The 15,603-nt window shown below is 45.3% G+C and overlaps 1 protein-coding gene across 1 annotated transcript in view; it reads right to left on the bottom strand.

The window, feature by feature from the left end:
- The window catches only part of LOC142312910 (uncharacterized), a 186,098-nt gene that overhangs the window by 154,593 nt on the left and 15,902 nt on the right, over positions 1 to 15,603 (bottom strand). Inside the window, exons 2-7 of the mRNA XM_075351898.1 lie at positions 5,263 to 5,410; positions 4,954 to 5,133; positions 4,751 to 4,874; positions 4,570 to 4,667; positions 4,310 to 4,400; positions 2,825 to 3,520 (exon numbers count right to left, since the gene is read on the bottom strand). Coding sequence (XP_075208013.1) covers positions 2,825 to 3,520; positions 4,310 to 4,400; positions 4,570 to 4,667; positions 4,751 to 4,874; positions 4,954 to 5,133; positions 5,263 to 5,340 — 1,267 coding nt within the window. The 5' untranslated portion in view covers positions 5,341 to 5,410. The remainder of the gene's footprint in view (positions 1 to 2,824; positions 3,521 to 4,309; positions 4,401 to 4,569; positions 4,668 to 4,750; positions 4,875 to 4,953; positions 5,134 to 5,262; positions 5,411 to 15,603) is intronic.

Below are 15,603 nucleotides of genomic sequence, written 5' to 3'. Positions count from 1 at the left end.
GAGTGGGGGAGGTGATTAAACACGTGACTGGAACAACGCAGACCCTGGGTCCGGAGTGGTTCCTTCTTCAATTGACTGAGATGTCTGTCTCTGCATACAAACAGTCGCTTTTGCACTTTCTAGTGATGGCGGCCAGGTCATGCATCCCCTTGAAGTGGAAGTCGGATGCCCCCCCTGCTCTGTCCCTCTGGGCCTCCAGGGTCAATGAGCTTCTCCAGATGGAGGAACTGACCTCCTCCCTGCATGATCGGTATGAGCGCTTCCACGGGATCTGGCTTCCCTGGATGCAATTTAAGCTCTCTAATGAATACGACCTCCTGCTTCGTGATACGTAGGAGGAGCGCATTCTCCTCTGCCGCTGGCCTCTCCCCCCTGGCAAACCTTCCCCCCCCCATTTTTTTTTCTCTCTCCTCTCCTTATTCTCCTCTTCTCTCATCTTCTTCCCCCTTTCTCTCCCTCCTTTCCATCTCCCTATATCCTTTCTCACCTTCCCCCCGCTCTGCCTTATCCCTTTCCACTTTTCCTCTATTTTCCTCCCCCTTTCTTTTCTCTCAGCTGGTGTGAACTCTCCCCTGTTGAGAGATGTCTGAGTGATCTTTAGGCACTTTTGCCTCCTTTTTGGTACTTCTCTTTCTTGTCTATGATAAAAATTGAAAAAGAACGGACCCGTTCGACAATTTGTGGGGTTGGCTCAGATGCTAGTGATTTTGTATTGGGATGTATTCTCCCACACTCTGTTCTACTGTTTTTGTCTATTTTGTCAACTGACTGCTTTATGGTTTGTAAGGGTCTGCTGTATAAATAATTTAAAAAAAAAAAAAAAATGTTTTTCCTTCGCTCTTGTTCATATTAGTCTATATGATATGATGTGGCTTGCTCATTGCCTGCAGTCTTTACTCTTTCTCTGCTCTTAGATTCTTGCTTTTGTTCTCCTTGAAAAACAATTATGATCTATGCCTGACATTTAACATATTACAGTGCAAAAAAGATGTATAAGTTTGGCAAGGTCATAGTATTTTGTCTTAGTTTTAAAGGGGTCAATTTATGCTTTATTTTTAGGTATGTAATGTATTACTTGTAATTGAAGTAATGTCTGGAGAAACCTTTAATTAGTTTGTAAATCAAAGGATGCAGAAGATTCTTATTGCTATGGTAATTAGCCATCGAAAATAAACTGTACTCTTGCACTAAAAAAAAAAAAAAGAAAGGAGGCGTTTCGCCGGTCACAGTGACATCGCAGGGCAGGTAAGTAGTGTGACGGGTCTGGGTGATGTTGTGCGCCACGGGCAGCGATTTGCCCATGTCGCACAACCGATCCGATAGGGGCGGGTACCCACGCTAGCGATATCGGTCACGATATCGCAGCGTGTAAAGTGGCCTTAAGTGGGTAAGAAATACAGAAGTGGTGCAAGTTTTCTATTACACTCTTCGTCTGATTGTTTCATTCCTGATTTTGAGTCCTAAATATTGAGGTAAAAAATTCAAATAGTCAACGTGTAAACATGTCCTTAGAGAAGGCTGCTCCTCAGTTTCCCCACTCGGTTTTTCCTTTTCATTGCTTATTAAATCCCATAATGTGCTGCGTACAAAGTCCAGGAAACAAAAATTTCAGGTAACAAATTTTAATCTTTATACAAAGGATCCAACACAGAGATATTGTCACAGATGTATAACAAAGGGGACCCCAAATGTCAGATTCAGTCGAAGGACACCCAGGTAGTGAGTATATAAGTACATAACGGTGACGTATTCAGTACAGATGGAATATACCTCTTTATTTGCTTTTCAGATTACAGATGTCTACTAGTAGATGCTTATATTTTAATTTTAATACTTCTGACTTGCTTTCTCTTTTTGTTATTTGTTGTTACTTTCCCTGTCTCTTGTGTGATTTCTTGTACAGTTTGATAGAATATATGTTTCTTTCCTGTGTGAGTTTTTCTTGGTGGTGAACCAAATGATTTTTAAATGGAATCTAAGAGCAGCAAAATGTAGCGGTAGAGACTCTGATTACAGCAATGTATCACTTACAAGGTTGCTTGTTGTACATTCAATTAAATCATTGTTTTATCAGTGGGAGAGTATTACTAGAGGACTAGGTGCCTCATGCCATATTGTCCTCCTGCTCTGTGTAACCACACCCCCAACACTGATTGGCAGCTTTCTGTGCATATTGTACTGTACATTAACAGAATGCTGCTAATCAGTGGTGTGAGAATGGTTATACAAAGCTCAGCATTCAGAACTCTGCTAGATGTGCATTAGCATTTCAGGACCATCTGTTTGCTGATCATCTCCTGACATCACCCCAGCATTACTACAAAATTACAGTGATTGTTTGTCTGCTATCTCTAACATCACATCCATCTAAAACTGAATATGTCAAAAACTGAACTTCTCGTATTTCCTCCCTTGACTAACCTTCCTAAACTGAACATTGTGATTTCTGTATGTGGTTCTACCATTACTCCCCAGTAGCACGCCCACTGTCTTGGGGTTATATTTGACTCAGATCTTTCCTTCACTCTCCACATTGGTTTAGCTGCTCATTCATGTCACCTACACCTCAAAAACATCTCTAGAGTTTGACCTTTTCTTGCCGTTGACTCTGCAAAACCTCTTACTGTGACTTTTATTCATTCTCACCTGGACTATTGCAGCTCTCTACTAATCGGTCTCCATGTTTTATCCACAAGTAAGTGACACATTGAAGAAATCAGGGTCTCTGTCTATACATCATGCTGTTTTCAGATTACATAAACACCACCTGGTGGTAGATTCCCTTTAAGTAAAACATTTCTCACCTTCTAGGTAGGATTATGGCTTTTCCCAGTGTGAGATTTTTGATGTTCAAGAAAATATGATTCTTGGGTAAAAAATTCACTGCATTCTGAACATGAATAGAACTTCACCCCTAAATGACTTCTCATATGTGAAACAAGGTGTGATTTACGTCCAAAACCTTTCCCACATTCTGAACATGAATAAGGTTTCTCCCCTGTGTGAATTCTTTGATGTGCAAAAAGATTTGATTTACGTGCAAAACATTTCCCACATTCTGAACATGAATATCCCATCTCCCCTGTGTGAGTTCTTTGATGTTCAACAAGACTTGATTTATGTGCCCAACATTTTCCACATTCTGAACATGAATATGGCTTCTCCCCTGTGTGAATTCTTAAATGTATAAAAAGATGTGACTTCTGTTTAAAATGTTTCCCACATTCTGAACATGAAAAAGGCTTCTCCCCTGTGTGAGTTCTCTGATGTATAACAAGATTTGTCTTATCTAAATAACATTTCCCACATTCTGAACATAAATATGGCTTATCTTCTGTGTGAAATTTCTGGTGTTTAACAAGATTCGACTTATCTACAAAACATTTCCCACATTCTGAACATGAAAATGGTTTATCCCCTGTGTGAGTTCTCTGATGTTTAACGAGATTTGAGTTAACAGCAAAACCATTCCCACAGTCAGAGGTAATCAATTGTCCCTCTGATCTCCTGACACAGTCATCTGCAAAGGAAAATGAAAAAAAAAGATTTTTGAATAAAATACCCTTAGAAGTTGCATTTAAAAAAAAAAAAAAAAGTTACTAAATTATACATAGGAATTGCAAGAGAAAAAAACAGCTCAAGAACTAATAGACCTCAGAGAAGAAACAAGTAAAGCATGATGGTTGACCCTCTGTTCATTGTGGCCCCTAAATATTGGAGCAATAGGCCACTAAAAATTTTTTTTTTATGTAGGCAAAAATGATATCAAAATGTTTACGTCACTGCAAAAAAAAAAAAACAAGGCCCCCTCTTACATCCACCAATGGGGAAAAAAAATTATATATATGATTGGATTACCTTCTTGGATTTATGCTTTTCTTGTTTCTAATTAAGTATATAACATTCATACTCGGCTCTCAATGCATATTGAATGGTGGTTCGTCATAACAGCATTGCACACCATATGGATATTTTTTGTCATTTTCAGCAAATTTTATTTGTGCTGTTGTTTCTCTTTGCAGTTTAGAGAACTGAGCAGCTAAGGGTCAGCATATTCTCATTTCAGTGGGTAGCACGGATCTTCTGGGCTGTAAGCTCTGGCCGAAACAGGTTTCACTCCAACAGAAGGACTTCCAATGTCCAAAATAATGGGAAATGTTTTAGCTGGAGACGCATGTAGTGGTCTAGTGGAAAAATACTGGTGACCACTTAATCATAATATGACTGGACTACACCACCAATAAAACTAGCCACAGCCAGTGACTGAGAAGAATATGTGACTTCTCTGCATTTAGCGGTTAGTACTCACCTGGGTAGCCAAATGTAGGAATCTCCTCTTTACACCACTCATCAGCTAGCACAAATGTCTCTATAATATTAAGATGGTTCAGATCTTCATCCTGAAACATATATTGTAAAAGTCACAGATGGAGAAGTCACATCTATGATCAGCTCTAATCCTGCCATCTCCACCATTCTCATTAGAAGTATAAAACAAGACTGAACACAAGACCTTCACAGCCGTCTACACATCATAGCGAGAATTCATGACTCCTTCTCTCCATCTACCTGATGATCCTGAGGAACATTGGGATTTTCTTGATTACAGTCCTGTGGAAGAAGAGGATGGGGACATCTCTCTGGTGTTGTCCTCTTACTGGATAGAACTGGAGGAAACACATACAGGAACTGAATTAATTCTTTACATATAGATAATTATAGGCAGTGTGTATTTAGTTCTGTCTATTACCTGGTGATGTGAGGGGCTGGGGAACATCCATCATGACGTCCTTGTAGCGATCTTTGTGTTCTTCTAAATACTCCCACTCCTCCATGGAGAAATATACGGAGACATCCTGACACCGTAAAGGAACCTGACACATAAAATAATGTCATCCTGCGATCCCTTCATACAGTTACAGTATAATGTCCCAGCATTCCCAGCAGTGTCACCTCTCCAGTCAGCAGCTCAATCATCTTGTAGGCGAGTTCTAGGATCTTCTGGTCATTGATGTCCTCATGTATCAGGGGGTGAGGTGGAGGCCCTGTGATTGGGCTCAGGGGTCTTCCCCATCCCTCAGACACAGGGTCCTGACAGCTCTCACTAGAGGTCTTCTTCACTACTGTGTAATCCTGGTTATGGAGAGACACATTAATAAATCTCACTACAGACATTTCCAGAGTCCTCACCTCTCGAGTTCTGTCCATCTGTTATTCCCATAGATAACAATGATGTAATGTGACGTTATCAGAATCTCTCACCTCTCCAGTAAGCCGGAAGAGGATCTCTAGGGTGAGGTGTAATATCCTCTCTGCCATCTTGTCTCTGTCCATATTCATCCTTAATGGTTCAAATCAGGAGAAATCTCTTATGTAGATCGCCACTAAGAAAATCTAATATTGTAGGGACCTGAATGGGGAGAAGATGGTGTAACATCATAAAGATCCCGTGTAATATTACAATTACTAAAGATAAGGTGGAAGAAATGAGGTGACAATGAAGATATGTTTGTGGATCGAATATACTAGAGCATGAGCTCAATTGCTGAATAAGACATAGCCAGCGATTGGGAATGAGGAGATGTCAGTCACAACTTCAGCCTCTGATTTGCTGTGGAGATTACATGTTTCTCAGGAATAAATAGAAAATACAATGACTGGTGGGGCACGCAAGCAGCGGTGGCACAGGAATTGTGGTGGATTGTTGATTTTATAATTCCTACTCTGCATTATTCTACAATATTAATTTTATCCTCTTTGTATCTACTAATAAATCCTATTTACTTTACGACACACACACACACACACACACACACACACACACACACACACACACACACACACACACACACACACACACACAGAGTTTCGTCCTCGGAGTCGGCAGCTGAATATGTTTCTCAGACTCATTTTCCATTAGGCTGGGGCCACACGGGGCACTAGTGCGATCCTCGCATGACACTCGGCTCACGCTGGCAGCACAGCAGGAGCAGAGTGTCATGCGAGTGTCCCTGCGACTGAGGTCTGACTGTGCGAGCGGACCTCAGCTGCAGGGGGCAGGCTGGCTCTGAGGAGGGGTGGGACTTCTCTCCGTCTCTCCTCCGTAGCCGGCTATTGCGATTCTCACCCTGCACTCGTGGTACACCGGTGTACCGCGAGTGCAGTGCGATTTTTCTCTCGCTCTATACACTTGAATGGGTGTGAGAGAAAGAGTCTCGCATTACAGTCGCAGCATGCTGCGATTGTTTTCTCGGTCCGATTAGGGCTGAGAAAATAATGCTCATGTGTGCTGACACACAGGCTAATACTGGTCCGAGTGGAATCCAATGTTTTATCGCACTCCACTCGCACCGTTTTTCTCGCCGTGTGGCTTAGGTCTAACACTAATTCTCATCTCATTTACCGACACCATCAGCAATTGAAATACTGCAGGAGATATTCAGTACAGGAGAAATAACGACTTCATGAAGAGGACCGCATCTTCATTTTCTACTGTCTCTATAAACACATTTGTCTAGAGTCCATCACTGACTACGTCCCCACCAGCCGCATGTATGAAAGTTTCCCGTCCTCCCCGGGCTGTTATCTCCTGTCATGTTAGATCTCGTTTGATTTACACACAGAAGATTGGAGGCAATTACAGCTTTTTATGTTTTATTTTACGCCAGATATGTTAGATATTTTTCTCAAACTTTCGTATATTACATAAAACACACCAGAAAAAAAAGCAGGTGGTAAAACGCTCGAAAAACAAAACTGGCATCAACAACGGTTGTATAATTCCAAAAACATATAAGAGATATGGTATTCTTTAATAACAAATGTTGAAAAGAAAGGCTCATCAAGACAGCATGTTCGTGTGTATGGGGGAGTTAGTAGATATCTATCTGTCTGTGATGTTTTTGGCCAAAAGTTATCTAATATGTTTGGGGCCATTAGTATTACACTGACCGGAGGGATAATACTCTGTACGACAGTAGTGCAGGGAGTCACCGGAGCAATCACAGGCCGGATGTTATGTAATGTGTATGGGGCCATTAGTATTAGAATGTGCCCACGAGACTCTGTACCCGCGGATTTTGTCGTGGAAAACCTGTGGATTTATCTGGATTTTCCAGAAAAATCCGCAGGTTTTAGAAAGTACAGACACTCCCCATGTTATCCTATGGGACATGGGGAGTGTCTGTGTCCATGCTGCGGTATGTGCGGCTGCGGATGTCCCGCAGCCGTACATAATTGCATGTCAATTATTCTTGCGGAAATACCTGCGGAAATCCCGGCCCTCCACTATGGAGATAGAGGCCGGGACTTCCGCAGGTAAGTCGCATGAATGTCCGCAGGTTTCCCGCAGTTATTTCACTGGAATCACGCAGCTATGTATAGCTGCGGATTCCGGGGAGCAGCTGCGGGAAACCTGCGGCAGGTACAGAGTCCTGTGGGCACATAGCCTAACACTGACCGGAGGGATAATACTCTGTACTGCAGTAGTGCAGGGCGTCACCGGAGCAATCACAGGCCGGATGTTATGTAATGTGTATGGGGCCATTAGTATTACACTGACCGGAGGGATAATACTCTGTACTGCAGTAGTGCAGGGCGTCACCGGAGCAATCACAGGCCGGATGTTATGTAATGTGTATGGGGCCATTAGTATTACACTGAGTGGAGGGATAATACTCGGTACTACAGTAGTGCAGGGCGTCACCGGAGCAATCACAGACCGGATGTTATGTAATGTGTATGGGGCTATTAGTATTACACTGACCGGAGGGATAATACTCGGTACTACAGTAGTGCAGGGCGTCACCGGAGCAATCACAGACCGGATGTTATGTAATGTGTATGGGGCTATTAGTATTACACTGACCGGAGGGATAATACTCGGTACTACAGTAGTGCAGGGCGTCAGCGGAGCAATCACAGGCCGGATGTTATGTAATGTGTATGGGGCCATTAGTATTACACTGAGCGGAGGGATAATACTCGGTACTACAGTAGAGCAGGGCGTCACCAGAGCAATCACAGGCCGGATGTTGTATGTTCACTAATGAGGATTGTTAAAGTAAGTTTCATTATATGTGAAAAAAATAGATCATTCTCCATTCTTGAAGAAGATAGAAAAAGTATCTTTTATCCAACGTAACCGAAAGACAGCATCTATTATTTTATCAGAGGCAACCCCCCCCCCACAGATAAAGACTCTTCCATTATATCGAAGGCACATAGAGAGAGGGCGGGTGGGGGGCCTCTGATCCCTGTAGATTCATCCCCATTTATCGCCATGAGAGCTGGGGGCATAAAAATGGTGTCCTAGGGGGGGCAATTACTAGCGGAGCATGGCGCTGGTCGCATAATCCAGGAGCTCCGACGGCATTAGGCGGTGAAACAGCTCACACATCTTACAGACGGTTCCTCCAGCAGTAAATCTTCCTCCAGGCACTTAGAATCACCCTGAGATCAGATGAGGCGGTCCAAAACCGGGCTCCGGAGCTCTCCCAGAAAGGTATCTGACTTCTTTGCCAGAGGCTCCGGGCTGGAGAAGATTTCTAAGATGGCGGCGGCCTTCCCTCATGCTGCAAAGCCTGCACGGCCCGCGCGCTCTGCTGCTTCCTCCACCTCAAGCAGGAGAAGCTCAATGGAGGTTGCGGGCGCTGTGGAAACGGTAAGCCCTGATCATCAGCCTGTCACAAAGGAGGAGATGTTAGCAGAGCTTAAGGGGGAAGTTGGAGCCATAGGGAACCGCACGGATCACTTGGAGAACAAAATGGAGGAATTAACAGGGTCTCACAATGCCCTGATAGATGAGCATGAGGAGCTTAAAGTTGAAGTTCGAAAGTTAACATCTAAAATACTGGACCTGGAGGATAGATCCAGGAGTAAGAATGTTAGAATAAGAAGAATACTAGAAGAAGTACATGACAAAGATTTGCTCCCCCTGTTACAGGACTTTATTCAAGTAGTTGTGCCTGAAGCAAAAGGGAGAGATCTCTTAGTGGACTGGATCCACAGAATCCCTAAGCCCCAGGGCCTTAACCCTTCGATTCCCAGAGATTCTATTGCCCGCATTCACTTCTAGAAAACAAAGGAGGCCTTCCTGCTGGGATTAAAAAAGAAACCTTCCCTGCCAGACCGATTTGCTCATCTTTCGGTGTTCCCAGATCTCTCAGCTGGCATACTTGTGAGGAGGAGAGAATTCACCCCTTTTACAAACATCCTACGGGATAAAGGAATTATATATCGTTGGGGTTTCCCTATCAAGCTCATTGTCAGCAAAAATGGTAGCACTCGGGTTTGCTTCTCTACTCCGCAACTTGGGAAACTGAGGACTGGGATATTCCACCCCCCTCCGCCAGGGCCGTATTTGGAGTTTATGCTGCCCTAGGCACCGTCAGTGGTGGCGCCCCCTTCTGATCAGTCAGATTAAGGGTATGTGCACACAGCATTTTGTTTTCAGACAGATCCGCCCTGTAACCTGCCCAAGAAACCCAAACTCTAAATATTAAAGAAATGAACTCATACACTGCAGTGTAAAAAACGACTTGCCGTCCATGTGTTCAGTCTTTGGAGTTTTTTTAAGCGCGTCAGGTTTCCTCAGACATGAAGCTTTTGACAGTGACCGATCCATTATATGGCGGCTGCTGCTTGGATGCCGCTTACTAGTTCATTTAAAAAATATGTAAAATCCAGTAGCTGAAAGATGTTGGAAAAAACAACCAAGAAGCAACAGCAAAAAAAAAAAAAATTTGCTACAGGATAAAATGATGACTGTCCTGAAGTGTTTTCTGTCTGAATAATTCCGGGGGTTCACAGACAACTACAAGAGGTGTGCACATGCCCTGATAGAGCCCAGAGCCTTCAGATAGTAGTTAGGACCTGCTTACACATTAACCTAAAGTGGTCTAAACCCGCCAATATCGACAGGTTCTGCTGACAGTCCAATGTGTATAGGGGCTCTCAATTCTGATTGTCGAGGGGGGGGGGATAAGGATCCAGTATGTCCGATTACGGAGTGTAGATCCTATTATCCTCTAAATGATAAGCTGCTGCCGGAGATGTCTAGCAGCGGCGCTAATAGAGAACACAGGAACACTTAGCAGAATGAGTGCTCCTGTATATGGGAGATCCGAGCAAGATAGCTGTCGGCTGAAAAATCAGACTATACTGTATGGGAGCTTTAGTCTATTACTTTTTCGGCTGACAGACATGCAGATAGCTGTATTTTTAGTCCAGCACACTGACCCTATGATTTAGGATCAAGACTGATAAGGTAAAGATTACAACAGCCACATGACTATCACCAGAACCACCATCAGTACAGTAATACATAACTAAAACCACACTAAATACAAGAATACATAACCAAAACCACAGTTAGTACAGTAATACATCCACAGAACTACTGTCAATACAGTAATACATCACCAAAACCACCCTAAATACAATACATCACCAAACCCACCCTAAAGACAACAATACATCACCAAAACCACCATCAGTACATGAATACATTGCCAACTTCGTACAGCAATCAAGTGCAGTGTCAGGTTAGACCCATATATATATATATATATGCATTGCATTAACGTACAACTCCCAGTATGTCCTTAACAGTGGTAAGGAGATGCTGGTAGTTGTTACCAGTCATCATTAGACTGTGGACCATATAAGAACCACAATACTGATTAGTCCCAGGCAGTAGACTTAACTTTTGGAGGAGATCTTATATGTTTAGGTCCATTAATTCTAAGGAGATTAGTAGGACAGAGGTGGGCTCAGTAGGGAGAAGGGGCATCATGGGGTGGGACTTGAGACCCCCACCAATTGCTCAAAAGACCTCTTAAGTGCACAGCTCAGGAGACAGGACTATGAAATTTTACTCCCGGAATCCATTCTGTCTGCATGTTCTGGTTCTCGGAAACACTCGGGGCCATGGTAGTCGGACCCCCAGCGATTGGAAAGTTATTCCCCATGCCAAGGATAGAGGGTAAGTTTCCAATGTGAGAAAACCCCTTTAAAGCAGCATTAACACTGCAGCCAAAGATGGGAAACTGATTTATCTAAAAGTATAATGTCATCGTTCTTAGCAACACATTGTCCTGCGTCTCCCAAGACTTCCCTCTTGTTTGGTCTGCTGCAGCACATACTGCAATGGTGCCCGTATAGGGAATCTGTCACCAGGTTTTTGCTCCCCCATCTGAGAGCAGCATAATGTAGAGACAGAGCCCCTGATTCCAGCAATGTGTCACTTACTGAGCTGTTTGCTGTCATTTTCTCTGCTGCAGATCTCGCAGCTATACAGAGCTCATGAATATGCTGGACTACCTGCAGCACACCAAGTAGTCCTGTAATGATAACTACTGCTGATTAAACAGTGATTTTATCAAAATTACACTAAGCAGCCCATTAAGTGACAACACTGGAATCAGGATGTCTGCCCCTACATTATGCTGCTCTCAAATTAAGTGGCAAAAACATGGTGACAGACTCATAATTCTCCTCACTAAAGAGTAACCACCCTAAGTAAGCCCAAGGCTGTGCCCAAGAATAAATAATTGCCCATCACTGAGCTCACTTCACAAAAAATGACCCCACACCGTGTCACTTATAGTATACAGCCTCCACATTCTCTCCTATACCATTTCCACTACACTGCCCCCTCAAATGAAACCCTCCACTGTCCTCACCAATGAACCATGACCTCCACTGTCCCCACCTCTCCATGCAGCCCCCACTTCACTGTCCCCCTCATGCTGTCCCCACTCTATAATGAGCCTTATGCTTCGCATTCTGTATACCGAGCCCTCCCAGGCTCCTAACTGAGCGGTCCCCATGCTGCCCCTTCTCCATACCAAGCCCCCCCCATGGTTCCCCTTCCATACCGAGAACCCCCATGATTCCCCATTCTCAATACTGCAACTCCCATTTGCTATACTGTCCACCACCGTCATTCCCCCCCCCCCCATTTTCCCATTCTGCTCCATCACCAATGCAGGCGCACCCCTATCCTGCTCCATCCTCCATGTTGCGCCCCCACATCATGGATTTCTATATTGTAAATGATAACGTTATTGCATATATAGAAAATCTTGATATTCAAATTTGATTTTTATCCTTTTGATATTTTTCAATCACTGTCTATTGTCTGGTGTTTCTTTTTATATGATGGTAAGATATCCGTTCATACGATTAAATAAAACATCATGCTTCATCCCCCCATCCTCCATGTTTCACCCCCACATCATGCTTCACCCCCCCCTCCTCCATGTTGCGCCCCCACATCATGCTTTCATGCTTCATCCCCCCCATCCTCCATGTTGCTCCCCCAGATCATGCTTCATCCCCCCATCCTCCATGTAGCGCCCTCACATCATGCTTCATCCCCCCCATCCTCCATGTTGCGCCCCCACATCATGATTCATCCCCCCCATCCTCCATGTTGCGCCCCCACATCATGCTTCATCCCCCCCATCCTCCATGTTGCGCCCCCACATCATGCTTCATCCCCCCCATCCTCCATGTTGCGCCCCCACATCATGCTTCATCCCCCCCATCCTCCATGTTGCGCCCCCACATCATGCTTCACCCCCCCACCCTCCATGTTGCGCCCCCACATCATGCTTCACCCCCCCATCCTCCATGTTGTGCCCCCACATCATGCTTCATCCCCCCATCCTCCATGTTGCGCCCCCACATCATGCTTCATCCCCCATCCTCCATGTTGCGCCCCCACATCATGCTTCATCCCCCCATCCTCCATGTTGCGCCCCCACATGCTTCATCCCCCCATCCTCCATGTTGCGCCCCCACATCATGCTTCATCCCCCCATCCTCCATGTTGCGCCCCACATCATGCTTCATCCCCCCATCCTCCATGTTGCGCCCCACATCATGCTTCATCCCCCCCATCCTCCATGTTGCGCCCCCACATCATGCTTCATCCCCCCCATCCTCCATGTTGCGCCCCCACATCATGCTTCATCCCCCCATCCTCCATGTTGCGCCCCCACATCATGCTTCATCCCCCCCATCCTCCATGTTGCGCCCCCACATCATCCTTCATCCCCCCATCCTCCATGTTGCGCCCTCACATCATGCTTCATCCCCCCATCCTCCATGTTGCGCCCCCACATCATGCTCAATCCTCCCCATCCTCCATGTTGCGCCCCCACATCATGCTTCATCCCCCCATCCTCCATGTTGCGCCCCCACATCATGCTTCATCCCCCCCATCCTCCATGTTGCGCCCCCACATCATGCTTCATCCCCCCCATCCTCCATGTTGCACCCCCACATCATGCTTCATCCCCCCCATCCTCCATGTTGCGCCCCACATCGCTTCAACCCCCCCCATCCTCCATGTTGCGCCCCACATCATGCTTCATCCCCCCCATCCTCCATGTTGCGCCCCCACATCATGCTTCATCCCCCCCATCCTCCATGTTGCGCCCCACATCATGCTTCATCCCCCCATCCTCCATGTTGCGCCCCCACATCATGCTTCATCCCCCCCATCCTCCATGTTGCGCCCCCACATCATGCTTCATCCCCCCCCATCCTCCATGTTGCGCCCCCACATCATGCTTCATCCCCCCCATCCTCCATGTTGCGCCCCCACATCATGCTTCATCCCCCCATCCTCCATGTTGCACCCCCACATCATGCTTCATCCCCCCATCCTCCATGTTGCGCCCCCACATCATGCTTCATCTCCCCATCCTCCATGTTGCGCCCCCACATCATGCTTCAGCCCCCCCATCCTCCATGTTGCGCCCCCACATCATGCTTCATCCCCCCCATCCTCCATGTTGCGCCCCACATCATGCTTCATCCCCCCCATCCTCCATGTTGCGCCCCCACATCATGCTTCATCCCCCCCATCCTCCATGTTGTGCCCCCACATCATGATTCATCCCCCCCATCCTCCATGTTGCGCCCCCAGGAGGAGGGAGGAAGATTTAAAAAAAAAATATATATTTTTTTTTTAAGTTTTGGTCTAGGCGCCGCCTCCTGGAAGGCGCCGCCCCAGGCACGTGCCCTCAAGTGCCTAATGGTAAATACGGCCCTGCCTTCAGACATCTACCATGGAAAGATTCATCCCAAAACAGGAGAATTAACCCTGAATGGTTTAAAGCTTGAAGTTCCAGTAACTTTCGCCTTTTGAAGTCGCGATCTCCATTTTCTGGACTTTTTCTACTTCTGCTGTGTATAACACCGCAGGAACGAGGAACATCAGCTTACCTGCCGCCGGCGGCTATGCGGAAGGACGGAGGTGGGCGGGATGTTTACATCCTGCTCATCTCCGCCCCTCCGCCGCCTGCCGTGTGACGTCGCTATGACGCTGCACGACTTGCCCCCTTAGGAAGGAGGCGGGTCGCCGGCCAGAGCGACGGTCCAGGGCAGGTGAGTGCATGTGAAGCTGGCGTAGAGATAATTTTCGCTACGCCAGCTATCACAAGATATCGTACCTGCGACGGGGGCGGGGACTATCGCGTGCGACATCGCAGCATCGGCTTGCGATGTCGCAACGTGCAAAGCCCGCCTTACTGTTCTGACTACTTGCAGTCCTTGTGTTGCTCCGTCATGATGTGTGAGGAGCAACTGGTTTTTCAGTTCCTCTTTAATTTTTCTGTTATGTTATTAGGTCTTGCCTGTTTTACACTTTTCCTTTCTGCAGGGTTATTACTCCAAAGAAAGCAGATTCTCGGCTATCACAGCCACTTTTGGCCTTACATACCATGGGTTTAAAGGTATTTTCTATAAATGTAAAGGGATTCAATTTTCCGCATTAAAAGATCATGGGTCTGGAAAGAGGCCAGGAATGCGAGTAGTGATGTTTTGTGCATTCAAAAGTCACATTTATTAGCCCAGGATAATGGTAGAATGAAAGATTTTAAATTATCCTCACCAGTTTTATGCCAACAATGACCACAAAAGGGCAGGTGTGGGAATCCTCATTAAAAGCTCTGTAGCCTTCCAGCTTGAGAGGGTGGTGGGGGATATTGAGGGGAGATACAGTCATATGAAAAAGTTTGGGCACCCCTATTAATGTTAACCTTTTTTCTTTATAACAATTTGGGGTTTTGCAACAGCTATTTCAGTTTCATATATCTAATAACTGATGGACTGAGTAATATTTCTGGATTGAAATGAGGTTTATTGTACTAACAGAAAATGTGCAAACAAAAGTGCAAAAGTATGGGCACCCTTATCAATTTCTTGATTTGAACACTCCTAACTACTTTTTACTGACTTACTAAAGCACTAAATTGGTTTTGTAACCTTATTGAGCTTTGAACTTCATAGGCAGGTGTATCCAATCATGAGAAAAGGTATTTAAGGTGGCCACTTGCAAGTTGTTCTATTTGAATCTCCTATGAAGAGTGGCATCATGGGCTCCTCAAAATAACTCTCAAATGATCTGAAAACAAAGATTATTCAACATAGTTGTTCAGGGGAAGGATACAAAAAGTTGTCTCAGATTTAAAATGTCAGTTTCCACTGTGAGGAACATAGTAAGGAAATGGAAGAACACAGGTACAGTTCTTGTTAAGCCCAGAAGTGGCAGGCCAAGAAAAATATCAGAAAGGCAGAGAAGAAGAATGG

This window comes from Anomaloglossus baeobatrachus, chromosome 5 (assembly GCF_048569485.1).
Source record: "Anomaloglossus baeobatrachus isolate aAnoBae1 chromosome 5, aAnoBae1.hap1, whole genome shotgun sequence".
NCBI lineage: Eukaryota > Metazoa > Chordata > Amphibia > Anura > Aromobatidae > Anomaloglossus > Anomaloglossus baeobatrachus.
Note: the sequence above shows the minus strand (reverse complement) of the source record. Positions and strands in the feature narration are given on the sequence as shown.